Here is a 21,857-nt window from a genome sequence, read left to right on the forward strand (position 1 = left end):
AATCTTTTAACGCTCTATAAACCTGGAGAATGGTCAATTCCTACACCTCAACCCTACCTAATTGTCACAAACAGCATTTGGAATTGAATTCTTGGTGGACAAATGTTGTGGGCTCCATTAGACCACTAGGCGTATCTAAGATTTGAACATGGAACTCAAAGTAAAATTGCAGAAACTTATAAATAAGAAACAAGAAGAAAAAAGAAAAATGAACAGAAAAAATGGTATGGAACTCTCTAATAATAAGCTCTACACCATCAATAATTTTTCCGTCGGCAAATGGAGAACTCAGTTGAGATAGGACTGGGAGATGCCCAACAGAAGTTTGGGTTGAAGCTGAATCAGCACTGCGTTAACCTTCAATCAACTTGTCAAGTCCAGCTACCTTGAGTTAGACAATAAAACTGAAAATTACTACAACTAAATTAGAGCAGAGTGTCCCAATACAGACAACAAGTTTATTTGAATTCAGGTTTTCTAGTGTTCTTCCTCTGGCAAACACTTCCTCATCTTCATAAATAATCATAGCTTTTAGATGACTTTACCAATTCCAGAGAAAGTGGCATTGAATATTGAATCAGTCTTGCAAGTGCCAATACTCTTCTTTCAGATATGGGGAGCTTAGGATACTTGAATTTGAGACAAATACCTAAGATTGTAGCAATTTTAGATAAGTTGTTATCAAGCAAACTCTTCCAGGTTTCATCTGTATCTTCAATGCTGTCTTTTGCATGTCTGACCAGCATGTTGGCTCGAATAATGAAGATATCCATTCCAGGTAACTTATCATCAAAGGTGGTGACATCCTTTACTGGCCATTGTTCCTCCTCCTCTAGCTGAATCCTACCATTGTTTGCTCTGTATTTCCTCCATATTTGAGTTTGCTCTAGTTGGAAGATCAGCTGGATTCAAGTCTCCAGGTACCCACTTCCAGACAGAACCTTTGGAGTTCCTTTAGATAAAATCCAATCTGGATCCAACATACATCTTAAATCTGATGCATGCTTTAGCTGTCCCAGGACTATGCCAGAGTCAGTGTGAAATAGTGTTTGTTTGATGTCTACCAAGGCACTTATTTCACTGATGACACTGTTAGTATCCAGGACTCCCAGGACAGCTAGTCCTGGGTGCAGTCAGCTTTTTAACTCCTACAGTTTTTACTCCACTAGTGAGTAAGTTGCAGTAAATGTGCACATCAGTCTTGAACCTTTGATAAGCAGCACAAGCAAATGCTTCAAACTGCCATCTGTAAAACAAATCAACTATCCCTCAGGACAGTTGAAGTTGATGCCATTTCTTGGGATACAAGACCTAGGAAATTTAACAGAAGATGCAGCTAATACTTCTTTGAACATGATGATAAATTCTTTCTTCTTTTGTAGGGAAAGTTGATTGTTCCAATTTTCTGACAGAATAAGAAGTGGGTCAAAGAATTGACCTTGGAAACTCCTTCTTCTGTGGTTATTCCTTATTTGGACTTGATTTTGCTGATAGTTTGATAACTTGCAACAGTTTCCAAAGCAATAGCTCCACAAATATCATTGTTTACTTTAAAAATGCAATCTGCAAGTGCTATGATGCTTTTTGATGTTTCTTGAGCTGGAGGGCATTTCTCAATGGAAGCAATGATCATTAGGCTATGTTTGTCAATGTTTCCAAATCTTGAATCAAGTATCTCAAAGTATCTCAGATTTCATAGCTCTTGTCTGACTGCTGTTATCATGCCTGTTTAGAAGGTCAAGTACATCAGCCTTAAACTTAAAGTAGTCAGATTCTTTACCAGAAAACTGAGGCAAGCTGATGTCCTGGATCTTTAATTTCATTTCTTGCATATAAAAACCTAATTCATGCTAGAAACATGCAGAAAGTTTTTTTCTATTTTAAAATTTGTTCCTTATCCTTGATATTTCCATAATGGAGATAAGGTTATTCTTAAATCTGGTGAATACATCCTTGATAAATTCTTGATCTACACTGTCATTATCATCCATGAGGATGGTTTCTTGAACAGTCAGTTTCCTAAGCAATTCTCTTTTAGGGCTGGACATATTCTCATGTGGAGTTCAAATGGAAACTACCTAGCTGCTTTGTATGGTTAGACAGACGAACAGTGATGTCGTCTTTAATAAATATATCAAAGCTAAACACCTACTTGAAAGAAACAAGGAAAATATAGAGATGGAAACTCTGCAAACCCTTGATAGAGACAGGAACTCTGTAAATACCTGGATAGAGATGAACTCTGTAAATCTTTGAAAGAAATGGGAACTCTGTCAAACCTGGATAGAGATGGGAACAATGTAAACCCTGGATAGAGACGGGAACTCTGTAAACCCTGGATAGAGATGGGAACTCTGTAAACCCTGGATAGAGACGGGAACTCTATAAACCCTGGATAGAGATGGAACTCTGTAAACCCTGGATAGAGATGGGAACTCTGTAAACCCTGGATAGAGACGGGAACTCTGTAAACCCTGGATAGAGACGGGAACTCTGTAAATCTTGGATAGAAATGGGGAACTCTGTTAAACCTGAGCTAAAAAACTTTAGAATGGTGGATATCGGGATTTATGCTTAATCCACTCTTTTTCTTAATCTCGAGATTAAATATTGCTTGTTCTCCTCTCATTTTTAATCTCCAGATTAATTATTCAACAGGATTAAGGATATCCCATTCTAAAGTTTTCAGCTCAGGATAGAGATGGGAACTCTGTTAAACCTGGATAGAGACGGGAACAATGTAAACCCTGGATAAAGACGGGAACTCTGTAAACCTTGGATAGAGACAGGAACTCTGTAAACCCTGGTTTATACTCTGCCAGATGCATGGAAAAGATTGATGTAGACAAGGTCAAGGCTATATTCTGAAGCATTGTCCGAGATGAGCTTACAAGACTCAAGAGTTCTTTTGTTGAACATATCCACTCCTTGTCTAACCTTTCTTATCCCATTTGTCATTATTAATGCTGAATTCTGACAATGTTTCCACAGAATTTTGAAACCCCACTTTGCAATGACTTTTATTTTTCCAACCTGTAAGAATATTGAGGAATATGCATTTGAAGCTGACCTTTAATCAGTTGTTGAGTCAGACATTCCTAGAACAGGAACAAAACTGAAAACTGCAAATACGTCTCATATCTACAGATGTATGATCAGCTAAAAAGAAGAAACAACAATCAGAGCAAAAAATTCACTGCTCTTTTTGAAATTAAAAAAAAAAATCTTACTATCATTTTAGACTTAAATCTTTTTTTAGACTGAATGACAACTTAATATTGAAAGATATTTTCCTCAAACAATTTAAACCTTAAACTCCCTATCCTATCCTATCCTATCCTATCCTATCCTATCCTGTCCTGTCCTATCCTATCCTATCCTATCCTATCCTACTTACTTGAAATAACCCTTTTCTCTTCTCTACTTTACTACTTCTACTAAATTATAATCATCATTCAAACTAACTTCTAACTTTGCTTTGTCTGACTTATGTCTGTACAGTTTAAATTCTAAACTTCAGCACAGAGTCTTTTTAGTACTACTACTACAGTGATCTAAATAGTTCATAAACTCTACTATTTTATTTTTAAATTTTGTCTTTTTTTCTGATACACTGTACTGTACAATGTACAATGTACATCCTTGAAAGATTCTCGCAAAATGTCCTTGATACAAAATGTATGTTCAGTTATCTTTTCTTGCAACGGAAATGGAATGCCTGTCCTGCTTTGTTTGGAATAATATGATCCTATTATATCCCCCCCCCTCTCCCTCAATCCAAGAATCCCCCCCCCCTCAACACCGGAGCTAATTAATACAAAGAAAATAATCATCTAAGATATAATTAAGTAATCTCTAATCTTCTTTAATGCAAATTGTATTTTGTGTTTTATCCCTGAGTTTTCCCAGCAAACATAATCATAATCCTATACCAGGGAACATCACAGCTGCACAGATTCGTACATATAGATAGATAGATAGAGAGATATATAGATAGATGGATAGATGAATAGATGTAAATATATACAATGATACAAATATAGATATTTATGTACGATAAAAACAAAGACATAGATATAAAAACAAAGAGATAGATTTAAAAACAAGGTGATAGATATAAAAACAAACAGATAGATATAAAAACAAACAGATAGATATAAAAACAAACAGATAGATATGAAAACAAACAGATAGATATAAAAACAAACATATCCCTCTTGTATGCAGAGTCCATTAGCCCTGATCCAATCAGGGTTCAGTCATGTGTTTTGAACCAATAGAAATTGCATGGCGGTATCATCTATCTTTCTATCTATCTTATTATCCAATCAGAGTCATGAATCCTTCAATCGCCGATATCAGTAAATGGAAATATTTACTTCTACTGAAACTATAGTGAGATAGATATAAAAACTAAGAGATAGATATAAAAACAAACATAAAGATGATGTATTAAACGTATAGCTAGCTAGATAAGATATAGACATGTATTACATACGTATATATGCTAGCTAGATAAGATATAGACATGTATTGTACGTATAACAAACAAACGGTAAATGCTTTTAATAGAACGAACTTTCTTACAATTAAAATTAACGGCTAACTAACCGTTAACGAAACGGCTAGAAAAAGTTGGAACGTGTCCAGCCCTATAGCTAGCTAGAGACATATAGATGGAAAAGAGGCACAAGAATTATAGAAGTTACGTTGATTAATCAGGGTATAAAAAAAAACATAACAAAAATAGTTAAGTAACCCAGGGAAGACAGGTTAAAGATAAAAGATGCAACAAAAATTGTCTATAAAGGGTATTTTAACTAATTTCCAAAAATATTTTTATTGCTTCCTCAACTCTGTCAAACTCCAACAACCAAGTATTAATCCCACAAAATCTAAATCTAGTGCATACACGTACACATTACCAATTTCTTTTTAAAATAAAATATATGGTTAATTAAGTATCAAAAGATTGGCAATAGTAGCAGCTATCCACTGTTCAATCTACATGTATATACTTTGCTTGTCGTCTGTTTGTTTGTATCAAAACAGCTAAGCCGATTGGGTCCAAGTTTTTGTGGGACCTTATGTGACCCCAATGAAGGTTTATGGATGATCGAATTTTAAAAAATTTGGTTCTAACAAAATTCGATTTTTTAAAAATTCTGAAAATCCAAGAAATTTATTATAAAATCCGCGAAATTTTTGTTTTAAAATGTATAAAAAGAGAACATGTCCACAATTGAAAAAGAAGATTGGCGCGAAGCGCAAAAACTCTAGTACTCAATCGTTGCCTGCGAATTATAGAAGAAACTTGTTAACTGTTACGGTGTACACTAAAAGCCTAGTACTCAATATTTGCCTGGGGACTATAGAAGAAACTTGTCAACTGTTACAGTGTACACTAATTGCACATTATTTCCTTCAAAGTGATTTTTAGTAAAGAAAAAGGTGTCAATTTTGATGTAAAAAACGCGACATAAAACTACATTTAGTGTTTCCACTACAAGAAAATGCACTTGATATCAATAGAAATGGCACAATAAAGGGTCCTAACAATATAATATAGCCTAGCTAAATAATAGATCCCAAAGGAATAAATAGAAAACTAAATATTGAATAAATAAATTAGTTTTGGACCCCTGGTGTTCATACAAAATAATATTTCTGAACAGGGTGCACCATTCGCACCATGGCTTCCGTTTCAAAATTCCTTTTTTTCAATGAAAGGAAGAGGGGGGCGGGGTTACGACAGATGATAAAACCGGAACGATTGAGACTTAAGAGACGACTGTTCGGAAGTCCCTGTGTATCACTATAGTTTCAGTAGAAGTAAATATTTCCATTTACTAATATCCCCAATTGATTAGATAACGAGATAGATAGAAAGATAGATGTTACAGCCATACTATTTCTATTGGTTCAGAATAGACAACACACACATGACTGAATCCTAATTGGATAAGGCGCTTATGGACTCGGCATACAGGAGTGGCATAGTGGACAGGAAAACAAACACAATTTAAGGCTATATTGACCAAATCTAACATTACGACATTCATATTCATAGTTGGTGGGTCGTCTTTTCAGTTTTATTCATTGTGGGTAACCCTGTATAATTAAAAATCAGCATAAAAAGATATCAGACTTGACTGTTTGGTTTGTAGGGTAAGAAATAAAAGTAAAAATCAGCACAACAGAAAAGTATTTTTTATAACGTTTTTGAGACTGAAAGGCGAAATTGATAAAAAAAAAACACACCTGGGTATATTCTGCTTTCTCCTAGCAGAACAGGTCTTCAGGAAATGGTGAAAACTTTGCCAAATTTAGTACAAATATTCGAATCGAAATATGTAAAACTAAATGCTTTATTTTTTCTAAAGAAAGGGTTAATTATAATAAAATAACCCCAATTTTATTGAATAAATTAACTTTACCATTTGTCAACGAATTAAAACATTTAGGAAATGTTCTGCAAAGTGCTAATTCCATGACCATAGATTGCAATAAAAACGAGCTATTTTCATTTCAAAAATGTTAGCCAAGAATTTTATTTTAACAGTCCTGATGTTATTTTGAAACTGTATAATATTTATTGTTGTAGTTTTTATGGATCTAGTATTTGGGACTTGAGTTCCCAATGTGTTTCAAAATTGTATACAGCATGGAATACTGCTATTAGAATTCTTTTTAACGTACCTAGAGATACGCATAGGTACTTGATTGAAAGTATTTTACAATGTTTACATGTAAAAACTATTTTAGCTAATAGATGTGTGTCTTTCTATGAGACTATTGCTTTGCATTAGATTTCTTTCTAATCTATATATAAATTTGGCTTGTCTGTCTGGGTGTTTGTTTGTTTGTTTGTATCCAATAAACGCCAAAACGGCTGAACCGATCGGACCCAAATTTTTTGTGGGACATCTAGGGACCCCAGGGAAGGTTTATGAATGATCAAAATTTCAAATATTTGTCTCCATCAAAATTCGATCTACATTAAATTTTTAAAAATTTTAAAAATCCACGAAATTTTTTGTGAAAATCCGCGATTATTTTTGTTTTGTTTTACGATGTACACAAAGAGAACATGTTCACAATTAATTTAGAAGATGGGAGCGAAGCGCCCTCTAAGGCTAGTTTATGTAAAAATGACCTTAACACAGTTCTTAGCAGAAATTTATTTTCTATTGCAAATGATTGTTCTGTAAATCCTTTGGATCTTAGTAAAATGTTAGTTAAGAAACAAATGCAATATTTTGATGTCCCATTGGAACATGCATGGAAAGTTCCGGTTTTACAAGAACTTTTAAATACAAGAACGAATAATTTATATGTTGAGGGATTCGTTGATTACGTAATAACTGAAATGATAAATATGTTATGTAATGAGAAATGTCGTGCATAATTTTGCATATTTTTCTCTTTTCTTTAGGAAACCTGTATTTTCAAAATTATTTAAACAAATTTAAACTACACCATTGTCAACCATTAACTTCAAGACCCCCCCCCATCCATGTAATGTCGTCTTCAACCTAAAATCATCTCTCGGAGACGAGAAACCAAACCAAACAATTTCAGCCCCGCTTCTCTTTGTTCTCCGACAACGGAATATAAACACTTTTATTAATTGTGAACCATTTCAAAGGTTAAACAAAGAATTAGTGACTTTCGTTAACATTTAATTGTCATTCTTTTCAGAAGTTTTAATGTATAAAAAAACGTCTTAGGACTCCCCGACGGTTTTAACCTCTCATCCCTAATTAGATCGTAAGAATCTTTCCACTGTAAAATTATAAAACTTTGTAACAAACTCGTGCATTATTATCAATTTTTTTTTTTTTAGGAAATAAAGAGTTTTCTGCATTATCGATTTTGATTTGAGGGTTATTCCGGTGTCTATCTGTTCATCGTCAGAATATTGTTCCTATCCGACAACAACCATTTATATATGTATTTATATCTTTGTGTGTGAATAAATCTTTATAATAAAAAAAATACCCTTCAAACCGTTATCTGAATAAATCTTCAGCCGTATATCTTTCAGGTCTCAACCGCAGTTACAAATCAGCAATTTTTAACTAGTAAAACTAGGATATCTTAATAATTTTTGCTCAAACTAAAATTTAAAGGAGACACTAATATTATGCTCATTAAATTGATTTCTTAATATTATAAGAAAGGAATATTTACTCCTACAATTCGACTGTGTCCCTCCATTTCAAGAGGGGCATGGTAGATTCACAACGGTATAGTTGATCATACTTAGCTTTTAAGTGCGTTACACTTTAGTTCATTATTTAACGGTAACACTAAAAAAAAAAATCAAATCAGACTTCTAGGGTTGTCTTACATCCATTCTATAATTCAAAAATGACTACTACAGGGTGGCCCAAAAACATGGGAATTCAGTGAATGTGTCTATAATGTCTCCGCAAGATTAACAGTGAAGACGGACAAGTGTTTGTATACTGTAATTTTCTTGTTTTACTAAGTACAACCATATGCAGTCAAATCATAAAGAAACAAAATGTGAACATAGCAGACGAAACTCCTACAGATTACAGCTTTCTCAGTAGGAATCACTATACTTAATCAAATAATTATCTCAAAAGACGATATCAAATTCGTCACTGAATTCCCATGTTTATTGGGACACCCTGTATATTAAATTATAAAGAATTATGCATTATTAAGAAGGAATACGATCATGGTTTGAACATAAAACTGATCAAACCGATTATAGTATCCGTGTAGATTATAGTTCTGATAATGAAGTGGATGGTATGGGTTAGGATTACACTGACTCTAATAGTCATAAAATTTCGTTGTGGATTTTATTATTTTAGACTAAATAAGTATGGTATACCTAGATCCAATTGAAGTTCGTGGTCCGGACTACTGCTCTTGAGTTAACCGTATTCCACTTTGCAAAAAACTTGTCCAATAGTACATCTAAGGCCAGCCCTCTTTCAAGGAACTCCTTCCTGGTTAGCTTCTCTTCCCCTAGAAACGTTTTTAGGGCATCTATGTCGTCCAGTACCCCCGACCGTCTTTTAATAGCCTCCATGGTTTCTTCTGGGATAAAGTTTCACACTTGAATGGATATCCGGTCATTGTAGAGTGCTTTGCAGCGCAGAGTTACATGAAATTCATTATTTGGGCCTTAAAGGCACAATGGGCACAGGTTTACTCTATCCCAGTATTGGATGCGGCGTCTGCAGGTCTATATTTATCCCTGTTTCCTAATCCAGCATTCATGCATCTAAACTTAGTTATTACATAATTACATTTGAACAGCGATTGGATGTGGTCCACCATTTCCTTGGAACCGGATGCAATTGCAATGAGACCAGTCGCTATATTGAATCCTGGATTTCAAGCTGATAAAAGGAGTGTAGTTTCTTTGCAGTCAAGTCTTCAGTTTCCTAATCTTGATTTAGATATGGGGATAACAGCTCATGCAGATTCCGGATATCAAGTGAGTGTGATATTCCAAGCCATAACTGCTTGAACTAGTTCACAGCCAACAAAGTCTTCTTCTTGTGATCTCTTGAAGTATCGTAGTTTAGCTAAAGACACAAGAAGACGGGTAGGTTTCCAACCTAATTCTACATATACTCAGGCATTTGTCGACGGGAAGGAATGTTCCAAATAGACTTCCCCATCCTTGTCTGAATTACTTCCATCATGACACACTAACACAGCATATCTAACATTTAAATCTTCAAAAATATATTTATTCGTTTAACAACATTACAATAAATTTCTCTTATTCTGATAATCCCGCATACATTAATAATTATAATATACGGTAGAAAAAGTAAATTTTTCAGATTACTTTCTGATCACATCATGGAACAATCAAAGGCACAATTAGCAATTTACCATATTGAAAAGGCACTAATATCATAATCTTTCAGACAATGAATGTCAGTGTACACTAAAGTGAACAACTAAAACATTCAAAGGTTTAAACCGAAAAAATGTAGAAAGTTTTTGACTTTAGACGATATCAAATGGTAAAAAACTGAAAACTTAACCATAATGAGACTTCTTCCTAAATTAAACCCATTAATCTAGGAGAACTATTTTGTAAAACATATGTTGCTTGATTGTAAGGGTTTGAATATAAGAGTTTTAAAAAGAACGATAAATGGAGTAAAGTAATATTTAGAGAACAAAGGATAAACCCCAATGCTCTTTTCAAGATACTGTTCGAACTAAACAAACAAAATGTTTCAAAACTATCTTATTTGATCTGGAAAAATGCTCTTTCTGAGAATTTGCTCTTCCCTCCATTCTCATCCACACTTCTAAAATAAAAAATGGATTGTGAAAATATTTGCAAGTCAATAAACTGGGGGGAGGGGGGGGGGTCTCATAAACTGTAGGAAGATGAATACACTAAGCTTTTAAAATAAACATGACCATTTTGTGACTAAAAATTTAACCATTTATTAAACCAAAAATATTACCATTTTAAACCAAAAATATGACCATTTTACATAATAAATCTATAATTTTTAATCAGAAATATAATTATATTTTAAGCAAAAATATAACCATTTTTTAACTAACAATATGACCTTTTTTCATCAACAAATGTAACCAAAAACATTATGATTTTCAAACCAAAAAATAACCATCTTTTTTACAAAAAAACCCCATTTTTTAAACAAAAATTATAATCATTCTTGTAACAAAATTATCCATTTTTAAACCAAAAATGTAACCAATTTTCAGCTAAAAATATGACCATTCCAAAAATTTAACAATTTCTAAACCAAAAATGTAACCATTTACTTTGCAAAAAATATAACACAATAATTTTATAGGTTTAATAAAAATTCAATAGATTATTTTCAATCTAAAGGCTATTCCACCAAACAGCACTAGTTCTTTGATACAGTAGATTACCGCAAAAATAGTGTTTTGGTTTAATGAAATTTTTGTTTTATTGTTAATCGAAAATGGTTATATATTTGGTTAAAACAAAAAGTTATATTATCTTTGGTCACATCACATCACATCACATCACATCACATCACATCACATCACATCAAATATATTTCTTTTAGCTTTGCTAATTTGCTTTACACAAACAAAATTTTTAGATTTTTTTCTTTCTCCTTGGTCAACACTTAAAAATGTGTTTTTTTGAGCAAAAGTTTTTATTTAAAAATCAAATAGTGGCAGAATATCAATATTTTGAAGGAAAAAATAATATGATTATCTTTTAAGCCAAAATGTTAAGTGTGCCAATTAATCAAAAGATCATAAGTGGCATCCTTAAAGTAAAAGGTAAGGTAAGATTGTAATTAAAATACAATTTTTGGAATTAAAATGGAAATTATTCAATAAGAGTTTTTATTAACGGATATTATTTAATTTAATAAAATTCTCTCAAACCCCCTCCCCCGGCTATGCCCCCTCTCTAAAATAAGTGTGATTGATTTTGGGGTTAAATAAGGAAAACAAGTAGATAAAGGAAGGAGGTCCAGAAGATAATTTACATCTTGTAACTCGAGGTAATACAATTAATATAAATAAGAATTTCTGTTCTAATAATCCACAGTCCCGGTTTAGATTCCAGGAGTACCCCAAGTCCCTGTCTAGTTCCGAATTTATGTTCCCTTTAAAGGAAAAAAAGTTGTAAAGATACCTGGTCAAATGTCAAATATCAAGAGGCCAAAATGTAATGGTTGCCAAATGGAAAAAAAAGTTAAACGTGGCTCGGACAGATAAAAAGTTGTGACTCATTGTAGACCCCCCCCCCCCCTGTAAACCAAGGATCTAAAACCAATCAGACCTGATTTTGAAGATATAATGTCCTGCACCAAGTGGACCAATCTCACATTGTCCACTAGGTTTACCGTTCGCAGGTATAGGAGGTGTCTTCTTAACAATAAAAAAAAACATCAAAACTGTTTTTACATTTTCTTAATTCAAAAAAATTTTAGGAAGGGAAAGTTCCCAACTATTTCTATGACCCAGACCTAACAAACAGTTTCAAATTTTCCTTCCCTCTGTATAAAGAATTATTTTTGTTAAGGGTATGTATTCTTAAAAAATCATTAGTTCCCCCTTTTTACAAATATTTGTTCCTCCCAATTAAGAAAAAAATGTGTGTTAATATATATTTGAATTTTAAAAATCATTTTGGATGAAAAATAACCAAGTGTTTGGAAAAAAAGAAACCAAAAATGAAATTCTGAAAATATATATATATATATTAAATGTATATGCATTAAATATCCCTGAAATTGAATCAAATGTAACATCATTTCACGAAGTCTCATTCTAGAACCAAAATTCTAGTTTAAAACTTTTGATTACCTTGAAATCAGTCAAATCAATTTGTCCATCTTTATTCTTCTCACCAACCTTGAGAAAAGATTAGGATAAAACTTGGAGATTGGATTCTTGAAAAAAAGCTAATGCAAAGAAATTTACTTCTGAGCGGATCCCAAAATAAATAAAAATATGTATCGGTATGAAATTTTATGTCCAAAACATAATTATTTTTGATTTTTAGTAATTCAGTGGTGTTTGAAAAAAAATCTATTCTATATCACCTTGCAATACTTGAGGTTGAAATAAGTTATCTTTGAAAAGGTCTTCTCGTTGAAACTCTTGATATCCCACACAAGTTGAATATGATTCGGTTCACTGAAAAAATACAAAATTTGTTTAAGAAAATAATTTAATTTGAATTTTTAATCAAAAATGTCGCATTGGTCCAATTGGGTAAATGACGGAAGTTTAACGGTTAAAAAATTTCTATACCTTGCAACTGAAGCAGAAAGTTCAGGTACCGGTTCAGTTGGGTTTTTACCACTAGATGATGATAATGATAAATCTGGTTTTTTACCACTAGATGATGATGATAAATCTGGTTTTTTACCACTAGATGATGATGATAAATCTGGTTTTTTGTCAAGTGCTGACGAACTAACTGATTTACTTGACAAAGTTTTCTTGGCTAGCTTGACTTTCTTATCTGTTTGAGAACTAGTGAGTTGATTTAAACTTGATTTCGCTCGTGTATTATCTTTTTGGGTTTCTTCTTTATGTGTTGGAACTTTTGGTTTAGATATAAGTTTAGAATTAACTCTAGTTTTAACTCTGGATTCAGTCGATGCTTTAGTTTCAACTCTGGATTCAGCCACTATTTTAGTTTTACCTCGAGATTCAGAGAATGTTTTAGTTTTAACTCTGGATTCAGGAGCTATTTCGGCTTCAACTACTCCGGATTCAGGAGCTCTCGTATCTTCATCTGTGGGTTCAGAATCTATTTTATCATCAACTACTGATTTAGGATTTAATTTGCCTTCAACTACGGATTCAAGAGTTATCTTATCTTCAAAACCAGATTCAGGAGCTATTTTATCTTCAACTATGGGTTCCGAATCTATTTTAGCTTCAACTTCTGATTCAGGATCTAAATTACCTTCATCTACGGAATCAGGAGCTATTTTACCTTCGACTTTGGAATCAAGAGCTTTTTTGTCTTCAAATACGGATTCAAAAGCTATTTCAGTTTCAACTACTGATTCAGAAGCTATTCTAGCTTTCACTAAGGGTGATTCAGGAGCTATTTCATCTGCATATCCGGATGCTTCATTACTTAATTTTATTTCAGGATTTGTTTCTTCTCTGTTAGATATTCTTGTTTTGGATTCAAGGTCCGTCTTTGCTTTAGAAGGAATTTTTACCTCATTAATGGTTTCTTCTACTACTTTATTGGCTTCTGCAGCTTTATTCACTTCTTCAACAATGTTTGATTCAGCAACAGGTTTCAGCTCAGCAACAATTTCAGCTCCAGTTCTTATCTTACCAATGGCAGTAGTTATTGCATTGATAAATGCATTAGCCCTGGCTTTATTTGCTGCATCGTCTTTTGCCACTGTCGCAGATTTAACATTAATTGCTGCTTTAGAGGAAGCATTTTCAGGAGCTGTAACCTTCGCAGCTGTGTTCTGCTTGACAGATAAGTCTAAAGCTTGATCGTCTAATTCTTTAGAAATGTTTATCTGTGCCTGATCAGTTTGTCCAGATAAACCTAGCTGTGCATCAACAGGTTGTAAGGATAAGTCTTGTGTGGGAGATGAGATTACTTCAGGCAGTGAAATAGGATCCAAAGCAGGTTTCTTCATTTGTGTAGAAGATTGGCTGACTAGCAACAAGGAATTGCATTCTGACAAAGAGTCATCAGTGATTGGCATTTTTGATTTATTTTCTGCTATAGAGGGTTGGCTTGAAGGTAGATGAGATAGGCCCATAGCCATAGATAATTCCCTTGTGTTACTTCTGGAAAGTTGGGATACACTGGACGAAAAGTAGGGACTGATTGTAGATTCCATACGGTTCGACCTATTAATTTCATTTTGTAGTATCTCGTCTAAAACAGATGATTCATCAATGCCTGCTGACATGACAGGTTCCGTATCTTGTGCTAGCACATAATTCTGAATGTTACAAATATTGAATTTATCTAGGATTTGTTCAGATTTATCAAAGTATTCGTTCATGCTACAAACTGAATCAGTGTCAGAAGATGTAGGGCCCAGAATTGTTTTGATCTGTATGCTTGGTATATAGCAATGGTCTGTCAGAACATGATTTAAAGTTTCAGACGATTTTTTCGCTTCACTTTGTCGATTTAGTGAATTTACTTCTTCTTTCCTCCTTGGATTCTTCCTTTTCAGCTTACTGCTAGCCTTGGACACAGTCTCTTCAGATTCTTCAGGAAGAACTTTATTTGACATTGCATTGATAAAAGATTCTGTTTGTACAGTTAGTTGGGTATCTTTGGCAAATTGCATGCTGCATTGAAATCTATGCTGTAAAATTATATGAGCATTTTCCTGTCCAGTGCTAGGAAAACTGTAGTTGCATCCTGAACAGTTATAATCATGCTCGGTCTGTGCATGGGTGAGGTAATCTTCAGTCTTGAAAAATTGGAAGCATCTTAAACATTTAGTGTAAGGCAATACATCATCAATAGCGTCAATACTGTTAGTTCTCTCTTCATTTCTCTGAGGGGAAAATTTCTTGTTGGATGTTTGGATGTCAGCAGGTTTAACTCTTTTTGCTTCTGGGACATCTTCAATCTGAGTTCCCTTTCTTTTAATACTATTCTTGGTCATCAACAATAGATTCCTTTCTAAAACACTTTGGATGTCAATATTTTGAATGTTTTTCAAGTTTGCACTTTCTCGATCAACACAATCCATAGAATCAGATCTGGTTCCTAAGAGGGAAGTATGATCAGGTAGTGAGAAGATTGGGGAGTCCTGAATCTGTGTGGTTTGAGGTTCTTCCACTTCACAATCCTCCAGTTTAATGTTTAGATTTATTACAGGTTCTGCATCTAGTGAACCAGGGCAGGTAACCAGTACATTGGGTATATCTGGAAAACATTCATCTGGTTGAAATGGATCTCTTAATAGTCCAGATAAAGGTTTGATATCAGATGTGTCAACTAAATTGGATACTATTTCTGTGGAAGATGGCCCTGAAAGTTCAGATTTTATTAATGAATTTGATGTTGCAGGGTGAGAAGGAGAGCAACATTCTTGAGATTCTGACTTCTGAGATTCTTTTAAAGTCACCACGGGAATGATTGAAAGAGATGGTAAAGGGGTAGATTTGCCTGGAACAGGAGTAGCAGGAAGCAAAGTTGATAAGCGGTTAGTTGTTTTTACAGATGTTTCTTTTGGGTTTAAGGTCATGGGAGTAGGGGCACTTGAAGTACCACTAGCCCTTGTCTCAGATGAACTTGAGCTCCTCTTTTCATCAGTAGATTGCTCATCCCTTCAAATTTAAGAACGTTAAAGGGAGTGTGTGCAAAAAATGAGAGGGGGTATTGGCTGATCATTACCAGTTATACTTCTAAGTATAGTGCATATAAAGATTGGCGGATTTTTGTTAACTAATAATTTGGCAACTAACATTTTGGTGGTAACTAACAATTTGGTAACTAAAAATTTGGTTACCTCACAATTTGGTATCTAACAATTTGGTAACTTGACAATTTGGTAACTAATAATTTGGTAACTTGCCAATTTATTAACCTCAAAATTTGGTTAGATCAGGTTAGGACCATTTCTGGGCTATGCGCTGCGGCTAGGGGGCCAAGCACTGCGGCCATTTATCAAAACTAGTAAAATGATATCCGATATGTGGGGTTAGTAGGTTAGGTTAAGACAATTTCTGGGCCGTGCGTTCCGGTTAGGACAGGCTAGGGGACCGAGTTTAAAAACAGTTCTCACTGATTTTTCATGCTAAACTTTTAAGAAATCTTGCACATTGTTTTTTTTCTCTCTATATGTATTCAACAAATAAATATTCAAACAATGATTGTGAAACATAAGTTTCAATTATACAAATTGTAAGTCACCAAATTTTTAGTTAGAAAATTGTCGGTTACCAAATTGTCAAGTTACCAAATTGTCAGGTTACCAAATTGTTAGTTACCAAATTTTTAGTTACAGGAATTTTAGTTCCAAATTATTAGTTACCAAAAATGCGCTTATCGTCTATAAAGTGTGAATGGTTGAAAACAATTAATGTTAAGAGCTGCAGAGAGTCCATGCAAATTGACAAAGTAGCATTATATCACTGAAGCATTAAAATATTCTTTTAAATTTAAAAGTGATCCTTAAAAGTTAAAATATTGCAATACATAAACGTTGAATTTTATTCATGTCATTCAAATATAGTTAACATTTTTTATCTCTGTAGGCTGAAAGTGGAACTTTTAAAAAAGTTAAATCCAATTTCCTGGATTTTTATTCTTTCTCTTCTATATTTTACTTAAGGAAACTTATCTAGAATGCCATGCATTTATCATATTCTTTTTTATGAAATCCGTTAGATTTGACCTTTTTGTCCTTCAGGTGTTTTCATGAATCATGAAAAATCTCCCCTATCGGAATAATATAATTTTCTTCATTAATTTGCAATTGTGATACACACATAAAAATAGGTATATTTTTTTGTAAAAATGCTGAACATTGTTTTAAGAAAACACTGAGGTTAAAATTAAGATTTTAGTTCTGACGCATCAAATTTTGATTCCAAAGCTCTGAAAAGCGTCTAGAAATTATTTATCCCTCGATTAAACAATAAAAAAGAGAAACTTACTTCTTTTCCATGGAATTCTGTTTGTCTGTAATAGAATTCTCCTTCCCGGATTTACGTTGTTTATCCCTTTAAAGTAGTATTTTAAAATAAAAATTAAGTAAGACTTGATTCATATATAAATAAAGAGAAAATACAACTTATTGATTAGAAAAATATTTTCATATGGAGGAAGTTGCGAGGTATCAATACATGCACCCGGTAAGGTATTCATAACTTTAGTTTCTGAGTTTAGACTTAAATTTTCCATTTAATAAAGTTTCATACACGGAAGAAAAAATTGGGAACACCTTTTATGTAATATAGCTGTGATAAAAAAATCTTGTGATTAAACCGATTATCTGTTAGTGTGGAGGGAGGGGAGGGGGGGCTAAAGAAGTCATGGTTGCGGAAGTATATGTATATATAAATAAAAAACATAAAAAAATGTGTTTTTAATTTCAGGGGTATAAACGGTACATTACCTTAAAAAACATGCCCCTAACCCTGAAGATATGAACATTTTTTTTGCCTCCACATGAAAAAATAACCTTTTTATTTTGATAACACAAGATGTTAAAAAAATATTAGTTTACTCCTCTTCAATTCTTTTTTTAGAACATTGTCGCATCTTAATAAATAGTTAGAATCCCTTTATATCTAAGAACATGATGTTGTAAAGCTTACTTTTTCTTCTTTGGATTTAGATGACTGAGATCGACGTACATTCCTATATCTCTTGTAATACGCTTTGGAGGAACGATATTTCCTAAATTCATGACATCAAAAACAATTTCAAACAAAACAAAAACAATTCATTAAAATATTTAAAAAAAATGAAATATGAGTCTGTAACAAGTTTTTTTCAGAGTTTTTAATTTTCGAAAAAGTGTGATATAGTATCAAAAATTGAGTAATATATGCAAATGCATTTTATTGTTTCAGGCAAATGGATGTAAAATATTTCACTGAAAATTCGTTAATTTCTTCTTTAAAAAGTACAAAATTATTATACCTGTAATATTGTTGTTGTCAGAAATATACTTTCTGAGAATCTGGAAAAAAATGTTTTTACAGTTTATTTTCGCTCAACAAATTCGCGTAGAATTTTTTTTGACACCGCACAAAATTGCGATAATTGCTAAAATGTTTGACAATTGAACTGAAAAAATTTAACTACTTTTTAGTTCTGCAAAATTGCCTTTTATGTTCGTTTTTTAACAAAAAATTCTGTAACGTGAAAAATAAATTTAAAATAGACTTTAATTAATTTAAAATTGACTTTAATTAATTTAAAATTGACTTTAATTAATTTAAAATTGACTTTAATTAATTCAAAATGGACTTCTAATTAATTGAAAATGGACTTAAATTGATTTAAAATAGACTTTATCAAATTTATACAAATGCGTCGAAAAATAATCGAGGACTACAGGATTTAATATCTAAATTATTTGTTTGATTTTAATTTGATATTTTTTACGATCTAATTTGTATGAACGCTTCGTTCTTCGGTATGAGACGTTTTTAACAATTTTCTCTATATAGACGCAACAGATAGAAGTAAGATTAGTAGCGATCAGAAGCGATTATTTACCGCCGTAAGCCTATACCCCCTTTCATTTTTCGCGAACACTCCCTTTAAATGTAAATTTAAAAAAAGAAAAACGCAGAAATATTAAAAAAATTACCACATTTATTTGAGACTTGAAGAGTAAATACAGAGGTTTCCGATGATACAACATTGAAATATATACAATGCTGTTTTAATTTTACGTTTTGAGGAAACGGTTTGAATTATTAGAGGGAAGAAATATCTCCGGGTTAACCCAAAGTTGTAAGACACCGCTCAAGGGTAAACTAATATATTTTCCTCACCTGAATGATTTGGCAAACTTGTGTCACTATTCCTGAGAAGATAGATTGATAGTATTTGAGCCCCTCTTTTATCCCATTCTCAATCCAATTCTCAAGAAGCTCTTTGTTTATTTTTGTTTTACCATCCTTTCTTCTCAACTCATCTAGGCAGACAGGGACAGCAAAATCTTTAATACTTTGATTCTTTCTCATCAGTTCTTTTGCGATAGTTGTCATTGTCAAGCAATCTTCATCAGCCATCGTTTCAGCAGGTTTTACCCCACAGAACCCTTGATTAGCCATATTATTGGATTTTTTAGAAACTCCCACACCAGATCCTTGATCAGCCATCTTCAGTTTTTTCCTGGGATTTCCCCGATCAGATTCTAGATCAGCCAAATTCTGCTTTTCCCTGGGATTTCCCCTTTTAGATTCTATATCAGCCATCTTCTGGTTTTCCCTGGGATTTCCCCTTTTAAATCCTAGATCAGCCATCTTCTGGTTTTCCCTGGGATTTCCCCTTTTAGATCCTATATCAGCCATATTCTGGGTTTCCCTGGGATTTCCCCTTTTAAATCCTAGATCAGCCATCTTCTGGTTTTCCCTGGGATTTCCCCTTTTAGATCCTATATCAGCCATCTTCTGGTTTTCCCTGGGATTTCCCAAACCAGAATCAGATCCTTAATCAGCCAAATTATTGGATTCCCTAGGGTTTACCCTCACTCATATTCATCCTACAATCTGACAGGAACAATCCTGAAATCAAGTTAAATAAAGGGATTAAAACTTGTTTTAATGAATTATAGACGTTTGATTAGTATGATCGAGATTATAACTAAACGAAACTAACACGGAGTGATCGGTTAAGGAGAGGTGGTTGAGGTTAAGTCGCGAAGAATAAAAACGGACTCATAAAACTAATTTAATGTCGCCTTCTCTCAAATTCATATTAAAAAGACTATATTCTAACGATTTTTACAGCCATGGCCGCAGCGCTCGGCCCCATAGCCCGTCCAAGCCGCAGCGCACGCCCCCCCCCCCTATCCGCAGCGCTGAGCCACCTCCGTAGCCTGCAGTGCAACCTAATCTTTCTTAAATTAATGCTAAAAATATTTTAAAATTTTTCTTTTTTTAATTGAGAGAAGACGACATTAAATTAGTTTTCTGAGTCTGTTTTTTGTGGCCTTTCCGCGGTGAGGCGTTTCCAAAGCACCAAAATTGGGATTCATTTTAGATGTAAAAGTAAAATTGTTCTGTAGAAGTATATTAACTTTTCATAAATTATTGCACAGAGAAACAATACAAAAACCGTTAAACCAATTACTATTAAAATTTAACATTTAGAAAACTATAAAAAAAATTTTAATGACGCATTCTTCTTGCTCAAAAGCAATCCAGAAATCTGCAAAAATATTATTAAAAACCTGTTCTTTAAAACAAAATTAGTTAACAAAAGAATTTATCCTAAGTTTTTAACGCATTTACTGAACAAATCACAAGTACGTTTCTCGTACATGAAGTGTCACAGAGTGTGTTGAAGAATTTAAGATCTTAGCAAAATAACTATATCCGTTCACTACAAATTTTACTATAAGGTTTACTAAACCAATGATTCAGACACATTATTGACTTTTAATAATCTTATTTTCTTTACTAAACATTAAGCTTGACCATTTTACTGGGAATTGCACTCCATCTATTTGATACCCCAAAAAGTCATTAATTCTCCCAAAATATCAACCCTAAATTACATTATAATGATATACTGGAATATAGTGAAAAAAAGATAATTTATTACTAGGTAGGAAATCATTTTTCAAGTAAACCTAAGACCCCTGAACAGCGCATAAGCATAAAACCCTATATATGCATATTAATAACGACGTTATGTAGTTTCCCAAGGGTTTTTACCCAAGTGGAAATTTCCCGTCTGTCATAACCGCAGCTCTCGGCCACTACTGCGGCGCCTTAGAAGGCCTAACCTAACCTTAGGGAATTTGTAACTTGGGAAGTCGCCCTTGGCAGGCGCGCAACTAGACATTAAGCTAGGGGGGGGGGGCAAAGGGTTATTATTACACACGTAGCGCGAAAAATGTTTTTGCCTCCCCGCAAACATTTCTAAGGAGGGGCAAGAAAACAGTGTATCACTATTGCAACCATGATAAATCTTTATTTTGGGGTCAAATATTCTTATTTAATGGCATTTTAAAATATATAGCTTTTTTAAATTAAGGGTAATTTATTTGTTGGGGGCAAACTTCTTTATTTTTAGAGCATTATCAAAATATAATAAGGGGCATTTTTTTCAGATAATTGGTTGTATTTATATAACATTTGGGAATAAAAAAAAATTTTTTTTGGTGCAAATTAAAAATAGTGGTTGGAATTCTTAAGAAACAAGGGTTAAAATGTTAAATAAAGGGGCAAATTTAATTCTAGTGTTAGAGTAATTTGTAAAATCCAAATTTGGGGACAATTTAAAAGAAAGGGGAAAAATATAAAGAATTTGAGATTACATGGAACAATGTTATAGTTGAATTTAAGTTTGCTTAAAGTGCCGTAGGTTTAAAAAAAAATGTCTTCAAATTTTCGAGACAATTAGCTATTTTTTAAACTATATGGACCCCTGTTAAGGATTTTTTGCCCCCACTACAGGCATAACCCCCCCCCCCCTTAATCAGGCTAGGGGAGGCCTGGCCCTTGTACCCCCTCCCCTAATTGCGCGCCTCGCTCTTGGGAAAATGCATTTGGGAAAATACCGCAAGATATGTATTTAATGCCCTAATACCTCAGAAAAATCCAAGCATGCTTGCCATCTTATTCTTTACGTTTATCTGAAAATAACAAACATCAATTTACTCAAAGTACAGTTA

The 21,857-nt window shown here is 33.3% G+C and overlaps 1 protein-coding gene across 8 annotated transcripts; it reads right to left on the minus strand.

Annotated features, from left to right (window-relative positions):
• Positions 1-9,718: 9,718 nt before the first annotated feature.
• LOC111701223 (uncharacterized) lies at positions 9,719-21,836 on the minus strand. 8 transcript variants are annotated; one of them, XR_002765167.1, is made up of 11 exons: positions 21,773-21,833; positions 19,006-19,740; positions 18,143-18,182; positions 17,815-17,896; positions 17,152-17,217; positions 12,790-15,819; positions 12,579-12,672; positions 12,340-12,387; positions 11,813-11,901; positions 10,044-10,316; positions 9,719-9,903 (listed from the first exon to the last, which is right to left on the minus strand). XR_002765167.1 is itself a non-coding variant. In XM_023472410.1 (11 exons), exons 2-11 carry the CDS (start codon positions 19,621-19,623, stop codon positions 10,253-10,255), a joined length of 4,035 nt encoding a protein of 1,344 aa, XP_023328178.1. In that variant the 5' UTR covers positions 19,624-19,740; positions 21,773-21,833; the 3' UTR covers positions 9,719-10,252. The 8 variants fall into 8 exon arrangements, 6 of the variants coding, with proteins under 6 accessions (XP_023328178.1, XP_023328177.1, XP_023328175.1 ...); XR_002765166.1 differs by having other exon boundaries at positions 10,005-10,316; XM_023472410.1 differs by having other exon boundaries at positions 9,719-10,316; positions 19,006-19,514; positions 19,611-19,740.
• Positions 21,837-21,857: the final 21 nt, after the last annotated feature.

Source organism: Eurytemora carolleeae, unplaced genomic scaffold (genome assembly GCF_000591075.1).
Source record: "Eurytemora carolleeae unplaced genomic scaffold, Eaff_2.0 scaffold175, whole genome shotgun sequence".
In the NCBI taxonomy this organism is placed as follows: Eukaryota; Metazoa; Arthropoda; class Copepoda; order Calanoida; family Temoridae; genus Eurytemora; species Eurytemora carolleeae.